The 26,294-nt window shown below is 37.3% G+C and overlaps 1 protein-coding gene across 6 annotated transcripts in view; it reads left to right on the forward strand.

The window, feature by feature from the left end:
* The window catches only part of GAB1 (GRB2 associated binding protein 1), a 103,387-nt gene extending 82,306 nt beyond the window's left edge, over window positions 1–21,081 (forward strand). For 2 of the 6 annotated variants that reach the window (XM_082051100.1, XM_082051102.1), the window contains 7 exons: window positions 141–226; window positions 455–758; window positions 13,240–13,329; window positions 15,449–15,542; window positions 15,898–16,021; window positions 18,833–18,955; window positions 19,209–21,081. In XM_082051100.1, coding sequence (XP_081907226.1) covers window positions 141–226; window positions 455–758; window positions 13,240–13,329; window positions 15,449–15,542; window positions 15,898–16,021; window positions 18,833–18,955; window positions 19,209–19,367 — 980 coding nt within the window. In that variant the 3' untranslated portion in view covers window positions 19,368–21,081. Of the gene's footprint in view, window positions 1–140; window positions 227–454; window positions 759–13,239; window positions 13,330–15,448; window positions 15,543–15,897; window positions 16,022–18,151; window positions 18,228–18,832; window positions 18,956–19,208 lie in introns of all 6 variants that reach the window. The other 4 variants (XM_082051103.1, XM_082051105.1, XM_082051101.1 and 1 more) reach the window with 3 other exon arrangements.
* The last annotated feature ends 5,213 nt before the right edge of the window (window positions 21,082–26,294 follow it).

Consider the following 26,294-nt stretch of genomic DNA (forward strand, 5'->3'; position numbering starts at 1 on the left):
AATCTATGGGCCGCAGCTTCAGGAGGTGTGTTCGTGTGCTCTCAGAAGCAGACAGTAAATAACAACAGACTCTGGGTGCCTGGTGCCAAGTGACAGGAACAGGGATGATAAATAGCTGCTTTCTCTTCTTGTTTCTTTAGAAATTAGTTCTCAAGACTGTTATGATATTCCACGAACGTTTCCGAATGACAGATCTAATTCATTGGAGGGCTTCCATAACCACTTTGTAAGTATGACTTGATCTGATGAGATGCAGCAGTGACAGTGCTTGAATGTTCTTTGTTCCCGTGTGAAAAAGCAAGCTGTATGGTATTAGTGATTTTTTTTCATTTTATTTTTTTATTTTTCAGTTTCAATAGAATATATTAATCTAAGTAGATTAGGTTAAAAACTCTTATGATTCACAGCTGATTGCATAACTTATTTTGTTAAAGGAAATATATGTTAATTCTAGAAAAACAGAAGCATGTTGACAGTGGCAAGTGTTTCAAGTGAAGATCTAGATGAAAATTATGTCCCAATGAATCCCAACTCTCCTCCACGACAGCATTCCAGCAGCTTCACTGAACCCATCCAGGAAACGAACTATGTACCAATGACACCAGGCACCTTTGATTTTCCGTTGTTTGGAAAGCAAGTCCCTCCTCCCGCTCACATGGGTTTCAGGTCCAGCCCAAAGACCCCTCCCAGACGGTCAGTACCTGCTGCAGAGTGTGAGCCACCACCAGTGGATCGCAACCTCAAACCAGACAGAAAAGGTGAGGAAAACAACATAGCTTTTCCTTCTTCTGATTGGTGGAAAATGATTGTATTTTTAGAAGTTCTAATGAAATAATTTTTATCCTATGAGATATCCTGTAATTCCTTTAAGTTACGGCTTATTTTTCACCATCTTAAAACATCACAATAATAATGCCAAATACAAGCATAGGTTTAAATTTTATTGCTGTAGATACTAATGAAAAAATAACCCAGAATTGTGAGTTATAGTCCTTATACATAGAAGACAGCTAACCACATTATGATGGAGAGAGCACACAAGGCATTGGATAGAATACAAATTTATAGCCATAACAATGCTTGGTACAGGATCAGTACCTATTTTCACTGTATGAAGTAAAAATTAAGAATAACTTCTTTCAATATTTTGGATATTTGCTTTTGATGTAAACGTTGTTAGAAATTAATTATTACAAGAATGAGTTGTACATCATGCTGCTTTATAGTCCTATTGAAAGTATGCATTGGTCTTATAAATTCTTATGTAGAATAATTATTACAAATTGAGGAGTGAAGGAAAAATGAGATTAAAGAGAGTGTTTGCTTCTAAATAGGTTAATGTTAAGGCCTCATTTCAGTCTCTAAAAGCAAGCAGAATCACTTGACATTGGGGCTGCTTAGTGCTTAAGTGTTAGTGGCCACATGGTGCAGTCATGGGAAGATGTTCAACATATGAGTTATGAGGTTACCATATATATTTTCCTTGGGATCCAAATGGGAAGAGGGAACCGCTAATTCAAGCAAGCCCTTAAGGTGTGTTTGCTTTATCACAGGAGCTGGGTGCCATGCTTACATTGAAATTTGTATAAACTGTAGTAGGTGAAAAATTCCTTGCCATTATGGAGTGTGGTAGATTAAACAATATCATAAAGCAAAAGGAAAACTAGCCTTATGTGGAAATATTTTAAACTGCTAAATGTGTGGAAGGTGATTCTTATGAGTCTGAGGAAGCTGCAACAACTTCAGTGACAAAATTGGAAAAAAACCCCACCAATTTAGAGGGCCCCTCCAAAGCTATCCTAAAAATGCCTCTCTTGAATCTGGTGCATACTGGGTTTACTTTTCCTTAAAATAGGGTGGCCAGTGTTCTTAGGAAACAAAGATGATACTGCTGTGATGTGTCTATAAGACATATTTGTATAAAGAATCTCTTTCCAGTTAATCTAAAACGTTTTATCAGCCAGCCTGTCACAAATACAGGTAAATGCTTAAGGAACTGATTTCCCTACTACACAGTTCTTTTTTCAGACAAGATAAATAACTTTTTTGTACAAATGGGAGCTAAAAATCATTAGGTCAACTGTCTGCACTATTTTCTATTCGAGTAAGTCCTATTTTGAAAATCATGTGCTTGAAAAATTAGTATTTACATTGAGAATGACTGACTTCATTTTTGGGAAAAGTCAATGTCAAATATTCAGGTGATCCAAAATATTCACTAACTAAAACTTGAAATTAGTATTTGTACCACTGAGCAAAACCAGCCTGTAATTAAGTGAAGCAGATAAAACTGTTATGATAGAAATTATATCAGTCTGAAATGGGAAGCACCACATCTAGTTCTGGCCGTCCATCTTTAGAAAACACAGCATGGCCTTCTTCATGACCTCTGTGCTTGTGTCTCATTGTTTCCATGTTACCAGACAGCAGTTCTCTTTAGTTCTTAAGAGACACTGGACAGTGACAGATTGATGAAGGCTGATACTGGAAAATATTCTCAAAATAAACACTAAACAGCTTTAAAATAGTTTCCCTGACTGGCCTGTTTGTTTGTTTTACTGATAAAGGTGTTTGCCCTTCCAAAGTAGTAAATTCCTGTGTTGAAAAGCTGCTCACTTTTGCTGTTGGCGATGCCAAGGAGTCACACAGGTGTCTGCTGGGGCAACATCAGTGCTCCTGCATCTTTCCTGTTGAAACTGAATTAGTGGTTTGCTTTCTAAAAGTGACATGTGAGGCTCCTCATTTGCTCCCGTCCGCACATGCTTTACAGCTAGAAAGCCCTAGCTAACGTCAGGGAACAGATTTTTAGATGTACTAAAGTACCTCTTAATTAGTACAGTGTGGCTGTATTTTTTTTCTGTAGACTTTTAGAAGATAAAATAATCACTGTAAAATAATATGATTATTTAATATAATTTAGAAAAATAAAATAAAAACACTTTAAAGCTCTCATTAGAAGTAAATATTCTGTAGTAAATGCTTTCAGGCTGGAAAAAAACTGTAGTAGATCTTGGGCTCCCAGGAATGATAATGATTTTGATTTATCATTGAGGGTTTTATCTCAGTATCATACACACACTGGCTCACTCAAATTTTATCATGCATAGTACAGTGAGTCTTTCATTGTTGTAAAGAGCAGATACAATGACACGTCAGGATGGTAATATGTTGCCATTTCAGGAGTTGAGTTCTCCATGCAAATAACTCGTTCCAGAAGTACCTTTGGGAAAATAAAACTGCAGTTCCTTTTGAATTAAGCAGGACAAAACTCTTGTTTTAGTGTACCCTTACCTAACTAAAACAAGTTTGTGCCTTATGTTCTACAATGTTGCTTTTCCAGCTTTCAAGTTCGTGAAGCAACTTCTATTATCAGATTGTTTCTGCTTATGTAAATGCATTACAATGGTTTTCAGCTATGAATTAGTGCACAGAAAATATCAAGTTGGCTGATATGTTCATTAAAACTTGGGTAGATGTAGAAAGGGAGGAAACAGTACCTAAAATGGTTACCTGGGCAGTGCTCCTTTAAAACTTTTTTTTAATATGCCATTTGTTCAAGAATTTCTATTGGAGACTGCTGCTGCTTCTCAAAAGATGGTATTACTGCACAGATCAGGTGTGTTGGTGATAAGGTCTCCAAGTATACGAGGGCCATATAGTGTTCTGTCTGAAGAAGCTGCTGTATCTTTTTTTATTTGTTACAGATTGCTGGAAAAAAAAAAAAATAGTGTTTGCACTGTCTCCAAGTAGCAATTCCTTTTTGGTAGCTGCCTCAGTAAAGTTTCTGCGTGGGCCAGGAAAGTTTGTTACATTCAGTGCTAAAAATGCATTTGACAAATAACGTGGTGAGACTAGCACATGAAGAATGTGCCGCTTTTTCTTGTCAAATGTTTATGCTTGGCATCTCTTCTATTTCTAATAATTCTAATAATATTCTAATAATGTGTTGGGCAGCAAGGATCTGGCAATCTGTCTTTCAGCAGCAGTGACTCTAATGTGTATGTCTTCACAGGTCTGATATAAGCACCTGAAGCTCTGGATAACTTATTAAATTCTTAAAATTCTTCAAATTTTTAAGAACAGGTACAGTTACATAGAAGTAGTGAGTATGACAGAGGACTGAGTTAGGAAAATCAGTAGCTTGGATGAACTACATGTAGGTAATAAATAGGTCCAAAATTCACTCAAGTATGTGCACATTCTTCTGAGAGGGCACTTGTGCACCCTGGCTATGAGAGCCTGAGGCTCTTCAGTTTTCCCACCCATCAGAACAGCCAGGGTGAGCTATGACGTGTCCTGTGTCTTTTTCCACCCATTTCTAAAATAGCTTTGGTTTAGAAAATGGGTGAAAAAATAACAATAAATTAAAAACAAATCTACTATATATATAAAAATATATGTAGCCTTGAGAGTACCCTACATTTTCATGTAGCTTCATTTTTCTAGCTCACAGTTACTTCTGTAAATGCGATGAGCTTCCAGTATTTTCTGGAAGTCTTGAAAGTAATTACAAAAACATGGTGTTTGTTTCCTGCCTCAATTACTTGAATCAAGTGCTTTATTATTTCTTTAGAGAAGCATACCAAAAGGTAAGTGATATATTGCTTCAACAAAATGGAAAGCATTTGGCCAGGTGCTTTTCTGCATTTACCTGTAACTGAATGACAAAAATAATGTCTTTTGTATTTTTTTTCAAGGTGCTATTTATTTTATTATAAAGAACTATGGTCTATTTGATTTTGTATTTCTGCTTTTTGGCTGCTTGAGCTTGCCATGGTTGCATGTAGTTGTGATGCTAAATTGGAAGCATTGTCGCTAGCAAAAGGCTTCAAGCAGAAGAAATATCCCATCCTACGATGCAGTTAGGTCTTATTCTCTGAGTTGTTAAAAGACTTTGACTGGTTCTGCCACAGAGCGATTCTGTGACATTTGTTTTGACAGTCACACGTTCCTTCTTCAAAATACCATTTATGTAGGAAGGAGCAGCAGAATTAAAGGTGCTGAAATGCAGTGCAGACTCCCCAGGCAGCTAAGGCAGCACAGAACAGCCAGGTTGTCTTCTGCTCCACCTCCTACTTTCCCTGGGGCTCTTCAGAATATGTAGGAAGGGTTGTGGTCTCCATGCTGCCAACAGGATGGAGACCTTGCTGGGCCGCAGGGAATGTCTGGCCATCCACAGGGAAGTTTTAAGGCCTGACAGAGGTTTGTGATCCAGACAATCTTCAGTACAAACATGTTGTAAGTTAGAGATGAAGGAAAGTGCATGGTTGAAAATAAAAGGGATGAGGTGTAAATTGCTTTTTATAGGTCAGGAGGTAGCGTTTGAGAGGTAGGAGGGCATCTGTGGGCCTCTGGGCCTGATAATGGCCCTGGTTGCCCCATGAGTTATTTCTGGGGCAGGAGGGTCAGGGTTGTGATTTTAAAGCAAGTCTTTAAGACCAAACATCTATAAATGAAGTTGTTTGTTTGTTTTTCTTTTTAAAAAATACTTGTTTAGGAGATGTTCAGCAGGACTCCTTACAGCTATATAACATTTGGGTGGGTGTGGGGGGGTGTGCATACATCTCATCTCTAAAGTTCAAAGCTCTTATGAAATAGAGGCTTGCCACCTGGACTGACAAAATGTAGTTTTTCAATATCTGAATGAACCAGTTGAGTCAGTGAAGGAATTGAAGATGGCTGAATTCAGTTCTTCAAAGTCTTGGTTTAATGCCTGACTTAATGTAACTGATAACTTCTCTTTTCTGAGGGGCAGCATGTCTCTGTGCCAAAGTTGATTTTTTTAAGGTTCTGGAAAGAAATGTATGAGCAGTGGGCATATGGCTGAATTAACAATTCATGACCATGATGGAGTGGAAATCAGAAGTTGAATCTCATTTATTTAAGTGTAGTGTAGCACTGCTTTTTTTGTAATGTTTTGATCCATAGTACTTAAAAACACTTTGAGAGTTTGTTTTAGCACAGATCCCAGTGCAGGGTTGTGGGGAGCTGAGATAGAACGATGTACTCAGGATCACCAAGCAGGTTCTTGACAGAGGGAGTAAAGAACTCCGGATTCCCACCTCACTGCCTACAAAATGGTACTGAACTTCGCTCCATTTGTAGCCATTACATTTGTCCGAAGATTGTTAGAGTTGAATTACATTCAAGCTTATTTTAAAGATGATTTTCAGTCCTAGTTTGGGGTTTGGTTCAGTCCTTAGTTTGCTGATGGCAAAAATAACCAATAGCTAAGCATAGTGCATTTTCACCTTTTTTTTTTAATTATTTTTTATTTTATTTTATTTTACAAAAGTCTAATCTTTCAGCAAAAATATGTCAGCATTTCATTTGAGATGTTTCTTACAACTTGAGTCCATATGATTGCATTTAAAAGAGACTGCTGCTTGGCCATGGTAATTTTCAGTCCAGCAAGTGGTAAACTAGGATTTAGAGACTGCTAGTGATCCACGCATTTCTTTTCGTGCCAACAAAAAACCCAAATGCACCTTGAAAACAAGAGAACAAACAACCAAAAGAAACCAGGGGAGAGGAAGAAGAATTCTCGTTGATTTGGGACTTGTGATTGTTTTATAAATGTTAAAATTTTTATCTGGGTGCTTTTCTTATAGATTTTTCTCATTTAAAATGTTACAAGACATAATTTGTATGGTTAAACCACAAGTATGCAGATTCTTTATAAAAAATGTGGCTGTATCTTGCTATGACTACTTATAAGCATCTCTCATCCAGATTAACTTTGTAGAGAATTCCATTATTCTTTATTTAAGAGCATAGGACTTCTTTGAAGAAGTAATTGTGTGCAGAGCTTTTATATGGCAGGAAGCATCTGCCACATTCTGGCCCCCATGGGACCCACTGTGATGCTTCTGGGTGACCAACAAAATGACCCGTTGTTGTAGTGCGATATGATGCTGTAAAAATACCAAACAAATTAGGTAGTTGTTAAGGAAATTAAAGACCCCTCATTAATCACAAAATTAGTTATAAGTAGCCTAGTGAACAGTTTCCTTCTGAAATACTTACATGCTTGAGTGTCTGAGTTGGACACTGTGAACATGTTGCACATCCTGGTGTAGCAGGAGCACCACATCAGCACCCTGAAATAGAACTTCAGAGAAACAGTTAAGACATTTGTGACCACAGGAACTGGCATTTCTTTAAAAATAATGATTAAATCAGAAGTTGGCAACACTGCAGCATTCTGTATTATCATGGTTCTCTTGCATATTCTTAAATAAAGGATCACTCATTTTCTCAGGCTTTAGGACAAGTAGGCATTGAAAAGTTGTGAAAGATGATTTTTAATCAGCAGCAAGAACTGAAGATCTATTGAAAAAGAAACTAATTTTCATGATGCCTTTTTAGAGCAGTAATACTGTTCATTTTTTCTTTAAGAAATCCATGCATTTAATGCTTCCATTTACGCTTGTAGGATACACTTCCTGATCGTTACATTTAGGAATTTAAAAAATAAGATTTTTGGGGATATTTTGGTGCTTCTTCAGAATTCCTAACACAGGCTGAATACAAATTTATTGATTTTTATTTTTTCTTTTTTCCCCCCCCTTGCGAACTTCCATTTAGCTTAAAATTATGCTTCCTTCAGAGCTGTACTAAATTAATTCTACAAGGATAGTTTTTACTTAATAGTTTTAAATGAGATTTATGTAGCTCCTTCCTACAATCCACCCATCCTTAACTTGCAGCTGTGGTTGGTCTTACAAAACTTTGAAACACAAGTAATTTCAAGTAAAGATTTTGTTTGGCTGGCTGCATCACAGCTGCAAATGGAACTGTGGGTTACTGACATCATGGTTTTAACAAAAATTAAACATGAGTTTTCTGAAGACAAATTGCAAGACTTGCTCTGATATTAGTGGTGGAGATGACAGTATTGAACTCCAAAGATACTACGGAGAGCAGGAACATGGGTAATAACACCCTATTTATTCTTCCCTGCATGTGATTTTTCTTTTCTTCCTTGACTGCTTAATGCTGTTACAAGCAAAACTCAGATTTTGATACACATATTGTCATGGTACTCCATTGGCTTTTTTATAGATTTAGTATTAGGTTTGATTTTTCCAGTGAACAAGTTAAACTCCTTTAGTTTTTTGTTTTGTTTAAAACAAACAAAAAGCGAAAGTGATCTCAAGTATTATCCCATGGACTTAATTAATTTTAGTGCAGCTTTAAACTGCTAATCAATAACATCAGAACACTGCACTTTTGTCTTAAGCCACCATCTTTGTTATTGAGTGCTTTTAGTTCATCATGCTTGGGTAGATTTTTAAATACAGACATGTAGCATTACTTGCAAATTAGAGCAGTCAAATAGCATTTGAATGATTAATAGCTTCGGTATTCTCGGAATAGTTTTTATGGCATTTGGCAAATATTTTATGAATACCAGTGAACCTTAGCTGTCAGATGCAGTTGGACTTCTCTGTAATCAGATATTTTCATAGAATCCTAGAATGCTTTGGGTTGGAAGGGACCTTTAAAGTTCATCTAGTCCAACCCCCAGATTTTTTTTCAATTTATTCTTAACTTCTGGAGTATTGAGAGTACCAGTGCTCTGAGAGAAGTTATTCTGAGAAAATTAAAGATGTTTAGGAAAACTGGAGACCATATTTTTAGTTGACTGCTTTTTGTATTTCATAATATTGAAATAATGAGTTGATTTCAATTAGCTTTTACTGTCCTGAAGAGGCTGCAGTTATCACCATCCATGTGGTATCACTGACCAGAACTAAGCACACTATTGATATCTCCGTTTGTTGCTGAGTACTAGTATGGAAATGAATATGAACGTTGTATAACTAAATACATGTTTCTAATTAGAAGTACCTTGGGAGGAAATAGTCTTCATAAAAACAGAGATGAGAAAGCAAATTCAGGATATTTGTAGGGCTCGGTGCTGAAGACCATGTACTCAGGAATCAGAGTTCACTGGGGTGAGGAAGAGGAAGAGAAGGAAAGGGGAAGGTTATTCAGCAGAATTGAAAACCAAATAATAAACCCTGTGGGAGTAAGACCGTGAGCTTCAGCCTTGTTTTTTAAGGAAAAAAACCTACTGAGGTTCTGAGTGCTGGAATTCTTGGACCTCAATGCAAATTTCAGTTGCTTCTGACTACAGAGAAAAGGGGGGAAAGATGCCTTTTTTTTTTTTTTTTAATGGAAGCTGCTGTTAGCTAGGTGTCTTTGAAAGTACTTTTCTTTTATGCAGGGCACTTACGTGGCTGTTTTTGCCTCTTGCTCTCCCCCTCCTATTCCAAGTAAAGCACTGCTCCGGCATTCCTGCGTCTGATCTCCTTGTCTCGTGAGGATTAGTCCCGTTGGCCAGGAAACAACATTAACAGATCACACGTTTCTTAAACTTTGTCACGTTAGTAGTTTTACTTCAAAATTTTAAGCGCTGAATAGCTGCTATTTAAATAGAGCGTTGGCCTCTTTCGTGAGGACGTCTGCAATTTCCTGATGTAAAATCCATTGCCAGCAAGCCATGGAGCGAGCAGGCAGTCGGAAGAGTTCTTAACAGAAATCTGGTTTAGTACTAGTGCTTCCAGGCCTGCAAACAAAATGAGGCTCTTCAATGAGTGGCATACATCCCCGAAACCAAAAATGTTAGGACCCACCTACTCTGAAGTAATTTGCTGCAGTGGTACCTTCCCCCCAAAAAAAAGTTATATTCCAAGTGTTTTATGGAAAACAAGAAAAGAGAATGGATTACCTGATGGAAAAAGCAAATGGGTTTTCAGTTTAAACCATTATTTGAAACAAAATCAGACATGTGAAATGGACTCTTCTCCTGATGACTTCTCAGACAAAGGCAGCATTGACACACACCGAAATGCCGGGAGCAGAATTCATGCCGTCTGAATGCACTCGAGCACTAGATCCATAATCGCTTGTTCTACTTGGCAGTTTTTACAAGCAGCCATTTGTTAGAAAAATAGACTTCATTAGTGATTTTTCAGCTCAGCGTGCCCTTGCACAGCATTTGAATGATAGAACGTGCAGAAGCTGAGCTTCTCTCTCTTGGCCGTAGCCCTTTGCATTTCACAGGTGGTGACATGACTGAACAATGAAAACATCTAATTTTCACTTCTTGTTTGGTTGGTTTCACTTGCCTTAACTCCCCCCGCCCCCTGCTAGGTTTCTATATAGTGTGTTGTAACACAGTTTATTTTGTTTTTAGTTTAAATACATATATATATAAGAACTACATATTTTTTAACCCAGACTTATCTTTCCCAGAATAGGTGCGTAAGCTAAAAGCATTGTCTTATATGAGTGCCTAAACATTAGATGAGATAAATTTGGACGTGTGAGCCTGAAGAAGTATGAGGCACTTTCTTCTCCAGATTATATTCAGCTCATTTCTTCTTGGAGGTACTAGGACACGCTGTCGGAGAAAATTAGTGAGATTACTTGGGAGCAGCACTTGGAATTTCAGTCATGATACTTTAGGTATAAAGTTTTTTAAAAAATGCGTATTTCTGTTCATAGGCCTGGCTAGGGATAGAACAGCCAATTTTTAGATAAAGAATGGCACTTTCAGAATTCGTGATTAATGTATTAAAAATGTCTTTTGAAAGGACTAAGGGATACTATTGAGGGCTTTCGGTGCCCTAGCTCGTGTTACTTTATCTTCTTAAATGGGCAAAAACGGGGTGGAGGAATTCTGCACTACAAACACAAATAAGTAACCTCAGTTTTGTGATTATGATCCCCCTCCCCTTTCCATTGTCTGGTCTCTTCTGCTGCACAGTATAATCTCCTCAACATAGATGAGACCTTTTTGGTTTTTTGTTTTGTAGAGAGGCAAAAAAAAAAAACAAACCCAAAGCCTGTGCTAACATTTTAATTCTCTGTGACACATTAAACCAGAGGAATTGCATTATCCTGGCTGGTTGGTAGCAATAAGCTGTTTTGCCACCAAATTTATTTAGGTTGAACACTCTTTCAGAAGCAAGAGGTGAAAGCTCAGCAGATTTATTTTATGCTGGAACATTTTGTATGTTATTGTCGGTGCAGAAGAGAAGTATTATAGGGACCTGTACTTATTTATATAGCTCTGCTGAAAGTCCCAGGATGGTTTATTAGTGCTAAATTAAGTATGAGGCAGGCTATTGCATAATATTCCCATTGTACAAATGGGGATGTTCATAGTGCAGGAAGGTTAGCTGCACGAGACCACATAGCATCATTAACAGCAGTAGAAATGATGAGTCATAGCCTGGAGTTCCTTGCACTTATCTTCTGTATTATATGTTTGGTTTTAAGTGCAGAGAGGTTATAAAGTACACACTGGTTAAATAATTTCATTAACCCTGGTACCTCTGCTAGATTTCTCATCATACTTACAATCTGTGCTCATATCTTAATGTGCTGATTGGCATTTTGAATTGAGTTGCATTAGGCCAGATTTCTTTTAAATCAGATTAACTTTGTGTTCCACAGTTTTATAGTATGATTAGGTAATTATATTCAGCATCAAATTGTTCTTAATAAAAGGTGTTTGAATTTGAACTTCAATTGATTTTAAGATCTTGGCCTTTTTATATAGATAAGCTTTTATCATAGAGTGGTAGGCAAGGTACTCTGGAATATCAAATCAGCTTAGAATGAACTATGCCAGCATGTTGGGTCATGCTTTTGATTTGGCCCCAGTCAGCAGCACGCTTTACAGAAATGCTTTTTGTACCACTTTACAGTCTGGGTCTTTGGTCAGCATTGCCCAACTGCTTGGTATTTGCATCAGCACTTTGAGCCATTTAAGGGAGCATCTGATTTTGAAATTAGAGAAGAACTGTCTGTGTGAAAATCACTTTGTGTCCTTTTCTTTTTAAGGAAATTGCTACACAGCACTAGTAGTAAATAAATAATTTGTGTCTTACCTGCGTGGTCTCTCACAAGCACTGTGTAGAAGTTAAGATACAGTACAAAACCTTTCTGTTTACCTTGCTTGTTGTTACTTGATTATTTCCAATATTTCAGTGATAACAGTAATAGAGCACTTCATATGCAAAACCCTTGGGGTACAGATTTGCAAGCTTCTGGGATTTGTTGCCAAGTTTATTTTTTACAAGCATTCTCACTCATTGCTGGTAGTACCAGCCCACATCTGACTCCCTGCCAGCCCTTTTCCATTTTGTGCTGTAGGGCAAATGCAAACATTATCAGACTTATACTTTTCATTTGGTTTGTTGTAAAGATTTACGTTTCATATGGTTTCTCAGTGTACCACTTGAAGGCGCTTGCCTTTTCTAATATTACACACTTTGTCAGATAGACTTTCATGACAGGTTAGAGTTATTACGTGTTATTGTTCATATTTATTTAATATAGACAGTGTGACCTGAAATGCTCCTAGGGTTTGGTCAGGGTGGCCAAGAACTTGCTTGCTGAGTGGGGGGTTATGTTGTTGCCTGTAGGGAGCTTATTGACTCCAATATGTTTACTTAGTTCATACTCCTCCACTTGTTACCAGAGTCATCTAAAGTGATAGGTATATACAATTAAAAAAAAATACTTAGAGAATGTAATTTTTTGACAGGGTCATTTGTGGTGGCGGTTGGGTTGTGCCCTGCTGGGGGAACAGTCTGCACACTTGGAGAGAAAGTCACCCTGCTTCTTCTGCAAGCTTGGAGAGGTGGTTTTGATATAGACTGATGTAGGCCTCTGGGGAGCAAGTTTAACAAATACAGTGTGGAAAAAGATTCTTGAGGCTTGTCAAGCAGGAGATGGATGGTAGACAGGAGGCCCTCCAAGAGTATCACTGTTTCCAAAGTAATACTATGACTTAAGAGATTTAATTAAAGATTTAATTTCTTTGAGACTACCTTAGCTTGCATCTGAAACATGGCTATTTTCCTATCATGATAGATATTCCTCAAATATGGATTTTTTTTTTTTTTTAATGTAATGTAAGTTGAAAACAGTTAATACTAATGATCAGTCACACTATTTGTTGATGCACTTTTTAGCTTTTTTGTACACCTTTTATGCTTGCCCCCGACAAGTTGCTTGCATGCAGTGTTTTCTTTGTTTCTGGTTTGGTGCTTAAGCCCTTAGTGAGAGACCTAGTGAGACTGCAAAACCCTGTTTCAGCAGCTTGCTTCTGCTTGTGGCGTTAATCTTTCTGCAGGGGCTCATGCTGTTTACTTACAAAATTCCAGTTTCCAGTTACAAATAGAATATTATTAAGAGAGTCTTCTTTTTACCAATTAGGTCAAAGTCCTAAAATTTTAAGACCTAAACCACATGGTTTAGAGCGAACTGATTCACAAACCATAGGTGACTTTACTACAAGAAGAAAGGGTATGTACTTTAGCACTGTATGTATATAGAGTTTTATAAAAATAAATACAACAAAAAATAAGAAAACTGTTGTTCTAGAATAAATTTAACTCTTGTGTAGTCTTTTTACTTCTATTATAATCTAAGATCATGGCTGCGTTTTCCTTGCCAAGCAAAAAGTTTCCTATATAAGGACTTAAAAGTCTTTCTCTCTTGAACATGGAAACAATCCCTTAATATGGTGTTCTGGTCTCTTTAAGTTTTACCTGTTCATATTTTGCATTTGCTGCTGTCTGTTTATTTAGAAGCAAGTATATGTGACTGACTTGTAAGTTGCTTGAAATAACTTCACTTGGGCAATAACCTGAAATCACTGTTTATGTGGGGTTCCTGCTGTTGGCTAAACACTGAAATACAGCAAAATATTGATCCTCTGGCCATTTACTACTGCAGAGATTTAGTTATGCATCTTAATGCACATTGCAATTAGTCTGATGGGCTTTATCGGAGGTGCTGAGTTGGTGCCTTATATTGGTGCAAGAAGTGGAGGAAATTACAAATCTTGTTAAAAAAAAATCTCACTAAGTGTCCCTGATTGTTACCTTTTGGAGGTTAAAGCCCATGGCAACTGGATGAAACATTCCTGCTGTTCTCAGTGGGCTTTAGACAAAGTCCTTGCCCTTTATCTGCTGGAGCAGTGCCCTTCCCTCTGGTACCTGCCATGGAGTCTCAGGCCTTGCCAGAGGACTCCAGCCAAGCTCAGCATTTTTGTGTCACTCAGGCTTGAGCATCATCTTGCCTACATCAAGTTCTGCCACCCTATCTCATACGGTACCTTATATCTTGAGATAGATGAGTTGTAGTTCCTCTCTGGGTCTGTGGTGACAGCTTTTCATGAGCAAGTGAGTTAAAGTGGCAGAATTATTGGAGTAGGCCTGATGTGCTTTGAGTGCATCATTATGTCTTCTTAACAAAGAAAAGGAGAAACCTGCTTGGGATACTAAAGACTGATACTCATCCAGAAAATCTGAATTGTGAATCCTTGTATTCAATATGTGAGATAGCTGACTTTTCAGTAAATCTCAAGAGTGAGTATCATGAAAGTACGATGAGTACAGTTCTGCTTTTTCCCGTGCGACAGCCATGCCGACGAAACACCTGATTTCTGTCCATTCCTCACATGGTCGCTCAGGACACCTCTGACTCCACGGTAACTAGTGGAGTGCCTGATATTTCATCTTGGTGAACCTGATCATGTGCAGCAAACTGCGAAGGGGACCGAGGGGAGAAAGGAAGGGGTATCATTACAGTGACATTGCATTTTATTTTCTAAAAACCGTTTTAGGGAGAATGAAGTTGAGATTCAAACTGTGACAAGTCCTGTACTTTTTTTTTCTAATGTTTAGGCGGCGTCAAAGAAACCATCTGGAGGCATAAGGTGTTTCTTGCTAATGCTCTATTTGTGGTTCTGTTCTGAAAATGGAATTTAAAAATCGCACCTTTTCCAGAACACTGTTGGCTGTCATTGACTGCACAACCACGTGGCTGCTCTGCTGGTCCGTGGATAACCAGCCAAACACCCCTTGGAGTTGAAGCGAGGTGTTGGCTCATCTCTTGATTTTTGCAAACTTATTCTTAGCTTACAGGTCCTGCCCACTCTTTGGGGTGTGAAACCTAATCAGTAAGGGCAGAGTTTGCTTAGTAGTAATTGTGAGCAAAGGAGAGTGCCCGGAGTTGGCTCTGCTGGCAGTTTAAGCAGAAACAGGCTGTCAGCCCCATCCTGGGCCTGTCAGTTCAACAAGTCATTGTGGCAAACGCAGAACGTGATGCTGCCATTTTCAGAGTCTCTTTTCAAAATAGAATTACTATGTACAAGCATAACTGGCAAAATTCTTAAATTGTGGGGTTTGTTTTGTTTTGTTTTTTTTTCCTAATTGCTGTTGCTTTTCAGTACCTGGAAAGTTTAAAATATAAGTTAATAGATCATGGCTTTCTGAGAACTGAACTGTGACTCCTTTTCCTAACTGGTGTTTACTATTTTAAAAATAGTAATATTTTTGTATTTAGGCTTTGAAAAGCTATTAATTTTAAGTTTGTTTGGGAATGTTCTGTGCTTTAAGATTGTCTGTTTCTTATATAGCAAAACCAGCTCCACTAGAAATTAAACCTCTGCCTGAATGGGAAGAATTACAAGCTCCAGTTAGATCTCCTATCACCAGAAGCTTTGCACGAGAGTAAGTTTCTTAGCTTTTCCTTATTCAGATTGCTTTCCTTGACTAGAGTTAATAAATATTAATAAATGTGTGTATTATATTTTCAGCCTGTGTCATACAATTTGAAGTTTCCTTTGGAAGTGTGTGTATGTGTGTATGTATTTTATATATATGTACATGTGCATTAAAATAAAGTGTGTCCATATGAGTTTTTATTTTGTAATATTAAACATAAAGGACTGTGTATAACCAAGAAATGTGATACTCTAGTAAACTTGAATGAAAATTTCATCTCTAATATGCTTATTTTTGTTGTTTACCAGGAGGTTTAAGATATTCGAGATGTATTGTTTGTAAAATAATTCCTGGTAATTAGCTCCTCCAGGTTTCCCATGTCTCCCAGACCGGATTCAGTTCATAGCACAACTTCCAGCAGTGACTCGCACGACAGTGAAGAGAATTATGTATCCATGAATCCAAATCAGTCCACTGAGGATCCAGTATGTAAAATCTACATCTTAACTACTCTCTTCCTGTGCAGTCCTTACTTTTAAATCATGCAAACACAAATACTTCCACTCAACATCACCTCCTTTATACTTCTAGATCAAAATAATAGTAAATCTCAGCAGAAAAACTGTAATTTTAGTAAAATTTCACTGAGGAAGTTAAGAGCGTAATCACACATATAACATGCATATCTGTTGTACAAAACAGTTCAACACATTACTTCTTTTTTTTTTTCCTCCTTCCCTAGAAACTGTCTCATCTGTAATTGCTAGTCCTGGGCTATGCACCAGTTCATTATTATGTCATCAAGGAAAATAAACTGTATTAGGACCTCTAATAAAACCTTTAATAAAAGGGCATATTCCAAGAAATGTGGAAGGAACAGGGGAAAAAAAAGGATTGCTATTTGTTGCTTACGTTCCATAACAACCGAATGATGTGTCCTTTTATTAGGCTTTTTTCAAAAAAGAGGATAAAAGGGGTGTTTGTGTATTTGATATCTGTATTTTTTTTCCCCTTTGGGGTAGAATTTTCTCAGATAATGAAGTTTCAGATTTGTAGCTTGCAGTGCAGTAAGTGTCGAGCTACTTAGGAACAGTTAATGATGTGTGTTGTGGGTTTTGTTGGGGAGGGGGAGAAAAAGAAGAACCACCAATAACAGTATTTTAAAGTAAAAGAGTGGCAGTAGATCTGAACTAAAGCAGTAGGCCTGAATTAAATGTGGTCCAGAATACCCCTAAAGCACTGGAGGAAAACCTGAGTCTCAGCTTTTTCTTCAGTACAGTTCAAAGCATTCACCACGTCTTTACTGCTTGGGTTCTTAGAAGGCAATAAAGCAGCATTTTTCATCTTCAAAGCATTATGAAAGACCTTCTTTGGGGAGGGCCTGTCTAGCACCTTTTTTTTGTTCTGTTTGTCTGTCCGCCACCTTATCTGGCTTGTGCTGTCGCCTGTTTCACTACTCCTTGGACTCTCCTCTCGCAGTGCTGCTTGCTTCCCCATCCCCTACTGCTCTGGATGCCCTCCCAATTTCCTCCAGTCACCCTCCCCAGTCTCTCCAGGCCCCTGCTGATGCCTCTGGGGCAGCTCTGGCTTGGTGCGAGCCCACCAGCCCGCAGAGCATCCCGGCTTGGGCTCGGTACCATGTCCGACCTGCCGGCAGCAGGGAGCTGATGGTGTAAAAATTTATCCCCCCTCTTGCAAGAGGCTTTGGTAAGTAATTGGTAGCATCCCGTTTTACAGATGTGAAAAATGTCTAGTTTTACACAGAGGTTTGGAATCACCTATACCCACAGTTCTGCCCGCGGTAGAATCACAATTCAAATTGAGGATTTCCGTTAATTCTCACAATGATGTTTCAGGGGTTTAATTTCAGTGCCAAGATGGTATGTTTAATGTCACACCTCAGACAGCCTGTCATTAATATCTTCTGTTTGCTTGCACCGTTCATTCTTTAAGGTTGTTCGACAGATTTCCTTTCATTTTCATTTACGTATATTTAAAGTTTCTGATTGCTAATGCATATGTTCTGCTTTTCTAGTTTGTTTGAAATAACAGATTATTTTCTGCTTGAGTAACAGCTTTTTTATTTATGCTGGGAACATTGATACAGAACCTGATTTTTGCATGTTAAATGTGCAGAAATTTGTTTAGAGAACTTGGACAACAAAAATGAACTTTGTCTCAGTTGTTTGTTTGTCCTTGTTACCAGTTAATATTAAATGAATTGGATGATACAGATGTAATTGATAACCTCAATTTAAAAAGCCCAGTCCATTAAGTTTTAAACCCTAAAATATTTTATTTCCTAGGGAACCTTCACATTTCCAGATATCTCAAGGCCTTTGTTTTAAAACAGCACCAATCACATAGACGTTTCAGAAATTTTCATTTGTTCCAAATACATCTTAGAAAGGAGCACGTACTTTTTCATCTTCTGTCATCAGCTTTGAAGCGTCTCGTTTGGACATGTCATACTTCTGTTTTATTTAATAAAACCAGCATTATTCTGCTTTTTCTTTCAAGTCGCTGTCAGACATACCCTTCTTTCCTTCTGCCTTCCTCTTCATTTTTTGCTGACTGCTGCCCTCTGTCTTCCTTTTTTTTTCTTTATCTTTTAGAGAAGAGTCCTTCTATTGTACTGTTCCTATAACACCTGTTAAGAGGGAGGGATCAGGCTGGGAGAGGACAGAGGAGGTGAGGTTGTAAAAGTCTGGGCTAATTGAAATTTAGCTATATGCAATGCAACTTCAGTTCAGACAGCACTGCACCAATTTTCCAAAGTCTTTTGGACTTAGCAGTTGAATAATCTTTTTCGATTTTCAGCTTAATCATTATTGCTTTTGAATGAAATGCAAATGGCTCATTTGAAGTTTTGCCACTATTGTAAGGTATTTAACAGAAATTTAAGGAAATAAAAAAGTTTGTAATTAATGCCAAATTTGAGATGTAACATCACCGCATTTAAAAAGAAGAAACCACACTCCATTCTTATCTCATGATATGAAAGGGACATTAGGTGGAAGGCACAGATGGATTTGGTGGCAACTTTAAATTTGGGGGGGTTGGTTTGGGGATTTTTTTTTTCTCCCATTCATTGGCTTTCCACTCTGTCCCAGTTTCAATTTAGATAGAATATATCCCCTTGTTATACAATGTCAGTAAAATTTGCATGGTTTAACTGATTGCAAGAGATCTCAGTCAGTTCTTTAATATTTCAGCAGTTTGTAATAAGCATATTTGGTGATGTGGACCATCAACATGTACATTTGTAGCTGAAGTTATTTGTATTCTAATTTCAGAACTTGTTTGGAAGCAACAGTCTTGATGGAGGAAGCAGCCCTATGGTAAAACCTAAAGGAGACAAACAAGTGGAATATTTAGATCTGGACCTAGATTCTGGAAAATCTACCCCACCTCGTAAGGTAAGCAGAGCTTCAACTCCTGCATTTCTGCTATCAAGAGTTTAAAATTTCTTCAGAAGTAGTTGCTGGGAAAGCGGGAACCTCCAGTGAGGTCATCCTAACTAGTTGGTCAAATAGTCAATCAGAGAGCTTATATTGGGCCTTTCAGAGAAACCGGTACTTGTTCTATATCTGTTTGGGACATCTACTTATAATACTTTTTGTTGTTAATTTATTTTAACTTTTCTTTTTCATTCTCCCTTGTTTTTCTCAGAAAAAGAGCAGTGGTTCAGGCAGCAGCGTGGCAGACGAAAGAGTCGATTATGTTGTGGTTGACCAGCAGAAAACGCTAGCGCTGAAGAGCACGCGAGAGGCGTGGACTGATGGGAGGCAATCAACAGAATCCGAAACACCTACGAAAAGCGTGAAATGAAAACGCTGCTTTTTCTTCAGAGAACAGAAAGGAGTGAATTTTGACGAGTTGCAGGACCACAACGGCAGTGTTGTTCAGCTGCCCAGTACCTGGTTCACTGCCGTGTGAATAGGTTCTTGACTGAATAGGATGGAAGCCAAAGGACGTTTGAAATATATCAAAGGAGTTTTTAAGATCGTAAATAAATTGGCTCTGTGGTCTCTGGAAGAATTGTAACCTGTAAATAACATGTAAAATAGCATTGCTCAGCTTTCAGAAAACCTTTTCTGTAGTTAACACGTTTGTAGTATTACTATGTTTATGCACTTTTTCAGTTAAAATGTTGGTTCAGGTATTCCCAGTTAGTGTACCTTAACACCTAGTTCATCTGGAGAAATTTTTTTCCTTACACTACTATTCCTTAAAATTTTAGGTTAATTAAACTACATGTAGATATGGAAATTAATATTTGAACTTCATTTTTAACAACTTAAAATTGATTTTGCAGAAATACTTTCACAATTGAATAATCTACTTGAAATGCCAAGAGACGACCGTTAGTTACATACTTGTTTATATTTAATACATGCAAGATTATTTGTAAGTCTACAGGTTACCTTCCTAACAAAAATTGCTGTGAGTTAATAATAATGAACTATACTGGGTTTCGACCTACAATCCTGGCTTATGTTAGTTGTTAGTGGTGGAACTTCTATTGTATTTTATTAATGACAGTGTTCTGTGTTCAATAGGTGAAGATTCTGCAGGGTGGGATCTTACACTTTTAAAGACTGAATAATTAAATACCAAGTAAGCCTGCAAACCACTGATGGCATGCAGTAATATTGTGATCTCACACTCATTAACAAGAAATAACCTTTATATTATTTACAGAAGGTAGAGTATATAAATCAGGTACGTACCAAGCACTATTGTGCTAATACACTGATCAGGTTTAGACAATGAGCTTTAGTTTTGTACTATTTAGAAGTTCTAATGTCAGTTTTCAGTTCAAGATTAATGGGACAGTTTGACAGTCACTGTTTGTAGTCCTAGCAAAATACTGTGATTTTGAATTAGACATTAATTCAAATGGAAATACTATGTTTTGACACCATAGTGCCCTTCTTATGATCTCTGTTTTACTTTAATCTCCTGCTTGGCCTTATATTTAAATCCCTATGCAACTGGTATTTTATATCTCTGTTTTTAAAAATTAGATAATATACTTAAATGATCCCCTTGTATAAACCACTTGTTGCTCTTTCCTGGTACAGGATTTTAAGCTCTGTATACTGTGATCCTTTATTTTACTATGCCAGTTTCAAATAATAATCTGCCTTGGTTTAGAAACATTTTTTGTTATTTGGAAGAAGATAGAGTTCTTTAAATATGTGAATGAGTTAGGTCTAGATAGAAAACTTACTAACACTGTTTTAACATCCTCAAATAAGCGGTTGGTTTTATTTTCCTACCCAATTGTTTTATTTTATCCAGATGATTTGAAAGTTGAGCATAGAGCTGTGTTGTTTTCCGGCATGTTGGCCTTAGTTCTGTGCCATTGGTTGTTTCTCTCCCCTCACAGCCACAATCTACAGTATGTAAATTATCTTATTCTTAACAAAGGTTCTTTTTAAATTAGTAATATTTTGATGCTTCGAATGTTCATTTTAAAAAAAGAAACTAAACACAATGCATTTTGAGGTGAATTTTAAATAAATCAAGTTGTTCAGTTTTGATGTGTAAACTCTGTCCTGTGAAACCGCAAGCCAATGTAAATGCGCCTGTGAAGGTGTCTAGATACCAACCACACTTCTTCAAAATAGTAGATTACCTCTTAGTACCTCTCAAAAAAAGTACAGCTAAAACTATCTTCAAAATTAATATCTCATTTAAAACCCCACACCAAGCAGCTAAATAATCTGAATTTCAAGCCTTCTGGGAGCCAGAGTAAGTAACGTGATCCGGGGGCCTTTGATCGCTTAATCAAAAGTAGCTCAGATCCGTAAAGATTCTGGAGCTATAGCTCAACTCTGCTTTGATGGTCTTTCTGTCCAGTAGTAAAATCCTCTTCACTGATGTTACAACTGAAGCACCTGTAGGCATGGTGAATACTTGGGAACTAATGTTTTGTTTTAGGGCACCGTCTTTAAACATTTCATTGGTGGAATGGCAGTGGTGCATCTCCACTTACTCAGTAGCAGATGTGGTTAGATAATCACTTTGCTCTTTATCCCACATAATTGTTTTGGTTCTTGCCATTGGGGGTAAGAATCTATACTGTGGACTCACACACTCACGTGTGCATGAGTGATGATCTTGGAATATTTCAAACACTTATTTCTTTATTCTCTCAATAGACAGGAGAATTTGAGGGAGAAGGTTTGGAAGGGCTGCTCATCTTTTATCTATGTGTAACGCATCTGTCCTTGAAACATTTACCAACTACAAAACTATATATTATTTTTAAAACCTTTGGATTTTTGTAATCAAGCAGTGATACTTATATATCTGTACTACTTTTTCAGATGTTTTGAGCATCTCTGGTAGTGAAGTATATATGCCTAAAAGAATCAGTGTCCTAGGCTGGCCTCTCTTGGTACAGCTGGTTGTACAAGGTGGTTTTACTCTAAGTTTGCTGATTTCAGTCCTTGGTTTACAGATTACACTTATTCTTTCTTCATTTCAAATTTGGCAGTATTCACAATGTTAATTATGATTGAGAATCCACTCTTAATTTTGATACTTTTTTCCCCTTCCTTTTGTTACGGAAAACAGCAGATTTCTGCCTGTACAGACAGTTTAATGCTTTCTAAGTAATAGTCTAAAATTTGTATTTAATTTTATTTCTAAGCAGTTTTCTCCCCTAATTCCAGTAATACATTTTCTCACATGTTGTCCAAAGAACATTCAGAATCAGAGACATTATATTAACTGTGGATGATACATCTCATTTTCACCTATAAAACTGGAGTGGGGCTTCATGCTGCAGATCTGAGTCCTTGGACAGTCTAAAGATGTTAATATCAAAAATGTGAATACTAAAAAGTAGTTTGTCAGTGGTGTTTGTCCAGTGTTCCTTTTCTGACAGGTAAGTTCTTTCTTGTTTCACTAAAACAGTATGTTACTAATTGAGGATAGAGTTTTCATTGCTCTATATGTTGTTAATGAGTCATTTTAAGTTACAAATAAAAGTGTGTAATAGGTCTTTTACAAATATGCAAAACCTTGCTCACAAAAATCACAAGGAAATCTTAGTGCCTTGTGCACTAAGATGGGCTCTAAAGATGGTTTGGTATCGCTATGCTATAACCTGAACAACTTGTTATCTGGTAAGTACTAATGGCCAGACTTTTACACACTGTGATATAATCACTATTACCTCATAAAGTGCAGGTGCAAACATGCAGCTCTTCTGTCCTAAAAAAGTGTAAAGTGACACTGAAAAAGATGAAAATATAGAAATGTGATCATTAGTCTTTTTTACTTTACTGAGATTTGTATTTATGTAAAAAACCACAATCCATTCACCTATGGCAGTTGTGACAGTGCCACACATAGAGCATACAAGCAAATTACGGTCTTGCTGTTTTAATTAAGCAATTTAGAATTCATTGCTCCATATAGCTAATTAGGGAGTGACGGGCAACTCTCTGGCTCTCACATTGCACTGTGAGCTAAGCAAGATTTGTATCATGGTGAAATTTAAGCTTAGCTATTACTGATTGCAGCAGTCAATGTATATATATTGCAGTCTTGCAAAACTGCTTTGGAAACTCACCAGCCCTGGATGAACCTTCCATTCTCTCCTTTCTTAACAGGGTTTTGTGTAATGAAAAGTCAAAGGATAGTTATTTGCTCAAGAAGAAGGTTTTGCACCTGTAGCTCTTAAGAAGCTGAGTGCGATACACAGGTGAACTTAAATTTGGAGATAATCCTCTGTATTCCTTGTATTCCTCTGGGTCTCTGTGTATCGCACCAAACGTTGCTTCTTACGGTTCATTTCTTGTTGCTTGTCTTATTACATGGCAATACTAATGTGGTCCATGTCAGCAGTTAGTATACTAAATGTTCCACAAAAACATTGTGTTGATTGGGTGTAGATGAACCAAATACACCAAGTTGTGAGGTTTTTGTTTGGATTTTGTTTTAACTGAACAAGCGATTTGGGTACGGGTGTCAATCTGATGAGGTGCAGAACGGGACAAAAATAAGGTGCTTGAGACAGTTATGAAGAATGTCATTGAATATTTCCCAATATATGTTTATGGTTCAGCATCCTTGATGTTAATTTTCAGTAACAGAAGTGGGAGAGTAGCAGGTATTGGATGTGTGACTAGTTGAAAGGCTTTTATCATCTCATCATTAGATAAACAGAGCTAGACTGTTCTTATACCAGTAGTTTTCTTTTTAATTTTTTTTTTTAAGACAATGACATGTTTTATTTGAAAGGGATGATCTGTATTTGCTTTGATTTATTGAAAGTGTATAGTTGTGTAACCTGCAGTGAACACACATAAATTAAGAAAGACTAAACATTTTGGTAAAACCAACTTGCAAAACAAATATCTCACTGTGATGCAACATTTAGTAAGCCATTAGAATTATTTTTGAGTTTCTAAACCACAAGGTATGGGCCAAAGTATTTTTCTTCTGTGTTTAAAAAGAAAATGTTACAAAAACTTACTAATTTTGAAATATTTTTGTTTAAAAACATGGTAAAATTTAAAAAAATCCATACAGTTTACATGATAAATTAAAAAGCTGTTAAAACAGAGACTCAAAATTTTCTTGCAGTTATAAAATCAGCGTTTGTACTAATCATCATGATTCGTCCTTGAAGATTCATTGTTGCCAAGCCTTTTCCTGGTAAGTTGTATCTGCAGTGAAACAAGAAGAAAATGCCTGTCACAGAAATTTTGGAAAAGGCCAATAAGAATTTTGCTGCTATTTAAATAAGGTTTTATTAAATGCTGCTTGAGGTTTTTTTTGGCTGGTGCTGGCTGCTAGTGTGTGTATGTGGGGCTTCTCCACGGTACCCAGGGGACTTGGTTGTCCTTTGGGAAAGAGTGTGGAAATACATTCCTGGAGATACTCTGAAGGTTCAATACAAAGTAGAAGCAGGCTTAGTACCACTTTTAGAATCAACTGAGTGCTTTTAAGTATGAAATAAAATGCTTTTCATTTAGAAAAACAAAGAGCTCACAGTAGGACATCTCAGTATTTTTTTCAAGTTTAGGTGTAGACATTGCAGGAGAGTGGAGCTGTTCTTGAACTACCTGTGATGAGCTGAACAACCTAACAGGGCCACTGGATGCCCAAGGAACAACACTTAAAGATTCAGGTGAAGTATAGATTTCTGTTCTAAAACACTGTTTACAGAAAATATGTCATTTTCTGGGTAGCTGATCATTTGTGCTGAATGTGAGCGAATACAAATGAGGCAGCTGAAGGCAGATAGAAGTTGCATTTACTACATTTTTAATCAGATGGCCAGAATGGGATGAAAGTATAATTATGCCTTATTTTTCCTGAATTCCTACCAGTCTGTAGAGAAGATTTAATATTTTTATGCTATATTCAGGCAATATACTTCAGAGGAAGTAATTACTACTTGTTTCTGTGTACTTGTGTGGTGGATTTACATGCTTGTAAACTATGCAGATTAATTGAAATGTTCGTTTAGGATTTTTTTTCCCTTACCTATTAATGATGAAGGATGCTGGTCTGGGAGTTTTGGAGATACCTCAGACTGGCCTGCCAGAGTATCTCAATTTGAGTCTGGAGTTAATTGCATCAAAATGGTCATTCAGCCCTCTGCTGACGTTGTCTTCATCATAATACATATAAATCATGGTGTACATATTTAGTTACGTTTTAGAAATTAATCACAGTTGAGACCAAAGTGTTGAAACAAATGGTGTTCAGAGTGAGGCTCCATAATCTAGTTTGGCATGAGGCGGCATTTTTAAAAGGCATTAAATGTAACAGGTTTGCAAGTTGCCCAGGCACACAAATCCATTGTATGATCTTCTGAGTAGCAGACTTTTAACAGTCAGGACACCAGTGTATCCTATTGAAGCAAGTGAAAGTTCCAGCAACTTTTTCAAAATAATCTTATATTTACATACCTGAGTAAAAATAAGTTTAGGAACAAAATTGTAAAAATACTGTTTTAACTCTTCTTTTTTTTTTTTTCTGCATAAATGACGGAGGTGATCATCCTGACAACATTTTTATCATTAGCTCTGCTTGCTGACAGCTCAATATGAGGGAGTACAGAGTAGACTTAGCCCTTAAAGAACTTTTTTAAAAAGAAAAAAAATAAAATAAAGGAGCCAACAACAAGCAGGATTTAACCTCTGATCTGCCTTGCTCCCTTACTCTCTTATGGGGGACTGCAAGTACCTTCACATTTGAGTGCTCAGCTTTGAAGAGGGGGACACAAAGTCTGCAGCCAGTGCCAGAGAAGCACCAACAAGCGCTGGAAAAGCAGTGTGCTTAAAAGCTGCATTAAGAGTCGAAGCAAAAATTTACTTTTGTTTTAGAGAGGTCTGGTGGTTTTGTTTCCCATCTTGGTATAGGATAACATTTGGAATTGGAATGCAAGTATACTTGGTATTAGCCTTCACAGGCTGTGCTGCATCTTGCTGTGAATTAAATTGCTCACCTCCAGTGTTTTACAGTGGTATCTGTGGTCCCTGTTTTTTGTAGGTTATCCTTGCATTTGGTGTACCAGGAGGAGGGCCAGGTTTTAAAGTACAGGACTAAGGATTGGAAAATGTTGGCTCCCAACCTTTCTTGAGCCAGGCATCCAAGCTACCCTGGGACATACTCCCCTTAGAAGATTCTGGTGAGAAGCTGAATAGGTGCTGATGTATGGTCAGGTCTGGTCTTGACCTGCGAGATGGTTTTGTGTAAGGTTATTCCAGATGTAGTTTTGTGGCA

The sequence above is a fragment of the Streptopelia decaocto genome, assembly GCF_964273445.1.
Source record: "Streptopelia decaocto genome assembly, chromosome: 4".
Classification (NCBI taxonomy): domain Eukaryota; kingdom Metazoa; phylum Chordata; class Aves; order Columbiformes; family Columbidae; genus Streptopelia; species Streptopelia decaocto.